The sequence below is a fragment of the Sarcophilus harrisii genome, chromosome 3 (genome assembly GCF_902635505.1).
Source record: "Sarcophilus harrisii chromosome 3, mSarHar1.11, whole genome shotgun sequence".
NCBI lineage: Eukaryota > Metazoa > Chordata > Mammalia > Dasyuromorphia > Dasyuridae > Sarcophilus > Sarcophilus harrisii.
The window spans coordinates 365,388,432-365,395,744 of record NC_045428.1 but is presented as its reverse complement, the minus strand read 5'-3'; the positions used below and the strand labels follow the sequence as shown (position 1 = coordinate 365,395,744).

Below are 7,313 nucleotides of genomic sequence, written 5' to 3'. Positions count from 1 at the left end.
GCATGCCAGGGATCTCTGTCCACTGGAATCCTGTTTCTGGTGCCCTTCTTATCTCTACCTTCACCTTTTTCCTTAACTATACTTTAACCTTACTTCCAAACCCCATAATAAATCTCTTTTATCAATCTAGCTTTTCGAGCCAATAAATTCCTTTATTGGGAACTCTCACGCCGCTACTAGAATTCATTTAAAAATGAAAATAATGAATTACAAATTATAAATTACAAATAATGAAGATTTAAAATAATGGATACCTGATGTCTCTGATAAATGCAAGCTCAACTTAGTGATTTTTGTATATCTTTATAGTAAATGCACATTAATATGATTTAATTATTTTAATTTAGTTAATTAATTTAATTAATAAACAAACTAAAAAGTAATATAAGAATGGATATATCATCTCACACAAGCGATTAATTCCTGCAATAATACAGATCTTAACTCATCCATGATTGTTTATCCTGTGTAGCTGTTCATGTCCACCCATTATTTTACCAGAAAGAGTCCATCTAAAATGCTGGTTCTTTCCTTGAGGTGTCTTGGTCTCAAGTTTCTGAAACAGCACTTAGATTATCACTACATTTCCTGTATTCTCTCTCTAGGGCCGACATTCTTTGTCTTGGTCCTACACTTATTTGATGATATCTTTTACACTCAATCTGCTCTGTAATTCTTTGTTTGCAATGTGTCATGGCCTTCCCATGCACATTATAGATCTGTATATGATCTGGGTTCTATTCAACTTAAATTGTTTTCTTATTAGGTCACCCACTTGTGTAGCACAAATCAGTAATCCAGTTCAGTTCTTTGCTATCCCAAAAAGTAATTTTTGTAATTGCAATTAATATTTTGGTATATGTTGGATTTTCCTTTTCTTTTAAAAATACTATTCTTCCTCAATTATATGTAAAATAATTTTTAACATTTTAAAATTTCATATTCTAAATTCTATGCCTCCCTACCTCTAGCCTACCTTCCATGAAAGGGCAAGCAATCTGATAGAAGTTACACATGTACATTTTTATAGTGTATAGGCTAGAGCCAAACACTGACTTTAGGCTACATAGGCTTCACAAGATGACTCTGCCAAGAATACATATTTTCTCTGTAGCTTTTAGAAGAATTTGATTTAGGTCTGAAAGCAGTGTAGGTTTTAAACCCCTAAAGTATCTATAGGTCAGAGTGGAGAGCATATATTCCTAGATTAAGTTTTGACTGAAATCCTAAGAGTGGTCTTGAATCAGCAAATATGGGTCATTTTCTATTTTGCATAATAACATTTTTTTTTATTCCTGCAGAGAATCACCCCAACTCTCAAAGGATGATGACTACAGAGAATCATTCTATAGTAACTGAGTTTATTATCATGGGATTAAGTGACCATCCAGAGCTCCAACTTCCCCTCTTCATTTTGTTCTTAGGAATCTACATTGTCTCCATGGTTGGGAATTTAGTACTGATTTTACTAATCAGAATCAGTTCTCAGCTTCACACTCCCATGTACTATTTTCTTAGTAACTTGTCCTTTATAGATCTCTGTTATTCCTCTGTCATTACTCCCAAAATGTTGGTGAATTTTGTATCAAAGAAAAACATCATCTCCTACTCAGGGTGCTTAACCCAGTTCTTTTTCTACTGTGCTTTTGCCGTTTCTGAGTGCTACATGCTGACAGCTATGGCCTATGACCGTTATGTTGCCATCTGTAGCCCCCTGCTTTATTATAACACCATGTCCCAAAGAGTCTGCTTCCTGTTGGTGTCAGGGGTATATACAATGGGCACTTTTTCAGGTCTGATTCAAACAGCCTACTTGGCCAGACTGCTATTCTGTGGGGACAATGTTATCAACAATTACTTCTGTGACATCCTTCCCCTCCTGAAGCTCTCCTGCTCTAGCACTTACATCAATGAGCTTCTGTTGATGTTTCTGGTTGGATTCCATTCATTGGTGACTACAGTACCCATTTTTATTTCTTATGCATTTATTTTTTTCAGCATCCTCAGTATCCGTACTGCAAAGGGGAGATCTAAAGCCTTCAGTACCTGTGGCTCCCATCTAGCAGGTGTTATCATCTTTTATGGGTCCATTATTTTCATGTATTATAAGCCAGCTTCTAGTTACAATGTAATCCAAGAAAAGGTGGCTTCAGTGATTTATACTATGGTTATCCCAATGCTGAATCCTCTGATCTACAGTCTAAGGAACAAGGATGTGAAAGACTCATTAAAAAAAGTCATAAAAAGTGAGGTATTTCCCCGAATGAAGCAGTAATCAATAAAATTAAAGTTTATAATTTATTTCTATTTTTCTTCCCAATTCTGCTTCAGAAAAGGGCCTCTCTTTTGAAAACAGACATCAAGGAAACTGTGATTTTCATGTCCTGTTCCTCTTCTCATCTGATTTTATATACCTTTGCAGCCTGGCTGCCTAGGGCTCATATGTGATTAAACTGCCTAGACACCACTATCTACATACCTTAATTAGTCCTCCAATTCCTCACTCCTCAATCCAAGTCCACCTTTCATATGTAAATGCTGTTTAAAAGGCCCTTATTTCAATCACTCAGTATATTTGGAAGGAAATCTAAAACATGACATTTTGCTTAGTTGGTAATGTGTAATAATGGTTTACTCTGTTCTGTGTATAAAGAGGTGAATTAATAATAATGAATACATGTCTTTCAAAATTTCTTTTTATTGATATTATTTTGAAAAAGTAAAAAATTATTTCCTACCAAAGTAAGAACCCATTACACAATTTTGTGATTATGTAATTTCAGAAGATAAATATAATGAGTAGGAAAGCTTCCTTACAAACCTCTTTATAACATTTATCAAAAACTTTCTCTTTCCTACCCATAAAGCTACAAATCTACTTCTTTTAGCAGACCAATAGGCTTTCATTATGACTGCAAAGCAAAACATTTCATTTCAGCATAATGGCTACTCCTGGCTAATTTCAAACAGTAAGTATATTGCAAAGTAATAAAAATTTCAAGAAAAATAATATTAATAGAAATTACCACAGACAAAAAAGAAGAAAATAAACAGATATCTGTGCTGCACAAGTACTGTCACTTAACCACATATAGTCAATCATACATTTTCTTGTCCACCCCAGGCGGTGAAGACAGGCAAGTATGGAATGGGGAAGCATCTAGAAGTATAAATCCATTTAGAGGGAAAGGGACTTTCAATTGATGTTCATTTTCACATTTTCAAAATAAACAGAAAAAGTTAAGATATCCCTTACACTGTGATCATAACACAATAGAAACAGGCAAATGACAGAGAACCAAATGTAGACTTAACAATGAAATCCTAAATAAGGAATTGGCCAATGAATGAACCATAGAAATAGATAATAATTATTCAAAAGAAAAGGATAATGATGAAATGAAATTAACATCTCTGGAAGTTAAACTGAGTCACATTTCCATATACATAAATTAATAAAATGTTGAGAGAAACCACAAAATGAGTCTGAATTTTAAAAATTAGAAAACCAGCAAACAATACTAAATAATTAAAATAGAAGACATAAAAATTAGAAGAGAAATAGGTAAGTTGAAAAATACACAGAAAAATAAAAGAAAACTAAAAGCTGATTTTGATTAAAGATAAGAGGGCAAAAAACAAAATACATAAAATAGAAATAAGAAAAATGAAATCACAATAAAATCAAAAGAAATATAAAAGAATAATCCAAGTATATTATGCCAATCCTAGGTTAATAAACTGAGCATATATAAGAAATAAAGGAGCAAACATTCTTATTTTCACTTGAAAGTATAACTTACAAGCTCTACCAACTCTTAAACGTTCCTAAAATGGCATTTAGAAAGTATTATTTTTTTCATAAATTTAAATTAGAAAAATTTATTTTCTCTCCTTGTTCCCCATAACACACACACACACACACACACACACACACACACAGAGAGAGAGAGAGAGAGAGAGAGAGAGAGAGAGAGAGAGAGACTGAGTCAGAGAGAGGGAGAGGGAGAGACAGAGACAGAGACAGACAGAGAGACATAGGGAGACAGAGAGAAGGGAAGATAGAGAGACAGACAGACAGACATAGAGAAGAGAAGAGAAGAGAAGAGAAGAGAAGAGAAGAGAAGAGAAGAGAAGAGAAGAGAAAGAGAAAGAGAAAGAGAAAGAGAAAGAGAAAGAGAAAGAGAAAGAGAAAGAGAAGAGAAGAGAAGAGAAGAGAAGAGAAGAGAAGAGAAGAGAAGAGAAGAGAAAGAGAAGAGAAGAGAAAAGAAGAAGGGAGGGATGGGGAGAGGGAAGGAGGGAGAAAGAGACCCTTCTGACAAATGTACATATTCCAACATTGACCAAGTTCAAAATACTGTTCTTATTCAATAACCTGAGTGCATAACCTCTCTGTAAGAAGCTGATTAATATGTTTCATCATTGATCCTATGGAATCCAAGACATCATTGCATTTATCAGAAGTCTTGGGCTTTTAAATGAAATTATTTTTATCCTTATCCTTATCCCATTTCTCTTCATTAGTTCCTACAAGACTCACCATGTTTCTCTGAAACCATTTCTTTCATAATTTCTTATGGCAGAGTCATATCTCTATACCAAGATTTGTTCAGTTCCCAATTGGTAGGTATCACTTTACTTTCTAGTTTTAGATTTTAAAAGAACTGCAATAATATATATATATATATATATATATATATATGTTTACATACAAATAAAGATAATTATTGCCCAATATTTAACTATTAAACTTTTCACTTTTAATGTGACTATATATCATGGACTTTAACAGTTGGTGTAACTTTTCCTTTTTATAGTTGAAATGCATATTTTTTCTGTCCCTTTACAGTAATCTATTCTGTTTATCTAAAAGAAAAGATCTCCACATCTATTTTAAATACCTTTTAGTTATCTGTCTGTACTGTGTGTTATGGGATCAGATCCTGGAGGATCTTTAATACTGTTCTAAGGTGTTAGGTAGACTACTGAAGATTTTGAGTAGGAAAGTCTCAGACTCAGAGAAATGATTACATAGAAGCAAACTTTAAGATTGTTAAGGGGGGAAATTTCTAAAAATTAGAGTTGTCAAAAATGTAATGTGATAACTTGACAGATTGTCAGTTTTTCCTGCACTTCCTAAAAGGTCTCATGAAGAGTCAAAATAACAATTTGCCCAGCATATGATAGTAGGGATTCTTTTGGGATATGGCTTCAACTATATGGCTGATGAAATACCTTCCAGATTTTATGTCCTATGAATCTATTATGATAATCATGAAGATAGTTCAAGTTTCTGTAGTGCTTTATAGTTTGAGAAGGCAGCAAGGTTGAAGAGAACAAGGACTAGATTGGGAGTCAAAGGACCAAAGCCAGATCTTTCATCTGGGTGATCTTGGGCAAGCCCCTTAAACTCAATTTCCTCATTGTCAAATGATGGATTTGAATAAGATGAAGCATAATCTCTATCTCAAATCTAAATCTATGATTCTAGAAAAAAATAAAAAAAAGACATCGCTGAAGGATAATTTGATTAATTGAGAAATAAAGGAAGTTAAAGAAGGAAAGAAAATTGAAGATTTCAGAGTGACTGAGAGAATGATGGCACAGCTGAAAAAAATCATGATATCAAGAAAGGGAGCTCATCACATTGATTTATTTAAATGAAATTAAACAGCTTCTTCCTAGCTACCTTGTTCACATATTCCAGGGGAAATTTCTAGATTTGGTGGCCACAAGAGGATTATTATTTTTTTCATAACAATATCTTAGCCTTATAGTGGATTAATAACTTGGTGGAGGAAAGATAAAGCAACATTAGAGAATAATGTTAAATACAAAGACAATAGCAATTCTATGCAGATTTAAAAAAAGAAAAAATAAATTTTATTTTTTATAGTAAATTAATTTCCTAAACTGAGAGATTTAGTTCAAAATCAATTAAGAGTTTTATACTGTAAAGAAAAGTGGTGAGGTGGCCCACCCACTTCACATGAACTGCCAGGACCTCCTGAGCTCATCTCACCCTATGACCAAGTCTTAAAAGTTGTATTAACTTCCCAACTATGTTATAAGTCATGCTTTCATCTGTTACTAATTCTTTTAAGCTTTGCCAAACTTATCCTCCCTTCCTATTACATCTTCCATCTGACAAAAATTTTGGTTTCTATATATTCCTACCAAAGGAAGGTTTCTCTTCATTACTCTTGTAACATATAAGAGGCCATCTGTTGAGAATTTTTGTGAAGAGAGATTAGTCCAATTAGTTTTTTATTGAAATTAAGCAATATTTTTTTTTCAAATTGCACATAAAAACACTTTTTATCATTCTTTTTTTAAAAAATTGAGTGCCAAATTTCTCCCTCCTTCCCTTATTCTCCCCTTTCTGAGATGGCAAACAATTTGACATAAATTAAATATGTGCAAATATCCAAGACATATTTCCATATTAATCATTGTGAAAGAAAAGACAAAACAAAAAGAAAAAAATGAAAAATAATATGCTTCCATCAGCATTCAGACTGTATCAGTTCTTTCTCTGGAAGTGAACAGTATTTTTCATCATGAGTCCTTTGGAATTATCTTGGATTATTGTTTTGCCAAAAATAGCTAAGTCATTCAAAGTTGATCATAATATGATATTGCTGTTTTTATGCACAAGTCAAGTGATGCTAAGTGAAGTGAAGAGAACCTGGAGAAAATTGTGCATAAAAACAGCAATATCATATAAATATTTTTTTAAATAAATAGGTCCTTTCCCTTTTAAAAAAAATCTATTTTGATTACATACTTAGTATTGGTATCCTGATCAAAAGATATGCAGTTTTGTTTTTTTTTATTCCTTTGGGTATAGTTCTAAACTACTCTCCAGAATGGGTGAATCAATCATAACTCTACCAACTATGAATGAGTCACATTTTCCCCACATCCTTTCCAGCATTTATCATTTTTCTTTGTTATATTAGTCAATTTGATAGGTATGAGGTAGTACCTCATATTATTTTAATTGGCATTTTTTGCAATCAAAAATGCTTCATAGCATTTTTAAAAAGATAGATTTGGTTTGTTTTTCTAAAAAATTTCACATCCTTTGACCATTTGTCGACTGGGGAATGATTTATATTCATACAGTTTTGAATCAATTGAGAAATGAAATCTTTACCACACACAATTTAAAAATGTACTCCCTCCCAGCTTTTTGCTTTCCTTCTAATCTTGGTTTCATTGGTTTTGTTTAATATAATTTGATCTTTCTAATTTTTCTAATTTTATATAATTGCAATTATCTATTTTATATCTTATAATATTCTCTTTAT

General features: G+C 32.5%; 1 protein-coding gene across 1 annotated transcript; it reads left to right on the top strand.

The window, feature by feature from the left end:
• The first annotated feature begins 936 nt into the window (after positions 1–936).
• Positions 937–2,318, top strand: LOC100920553 (olfactory receptor 8D1-like). The gene has a single exon (XM_012546850.2). The coding sequence runs from the start codon at positions 1,253–1,255 to the stop codon at positions 2,273–2,275; it is 1,023 nt and encodes a 340-aa protein (XP_012402304.2). The 5' UTR covers positions 937–1,252; the 3' UTR covers positions 2,276–2,318.
• The last annotated feature ends 4,995 nt before the right edge of the window (positions 2,319–7,313 follow it).

Bases quoted from the DNA above. Each gene is read 5' to 3' on its own strand.
- LOC100920553 (XM_012546850.2), top strand. From the start codon at position 1,253: ATGGGTCATTTTCTATTTTGCATAATAACATTTTTTTTTATTCCTGCA.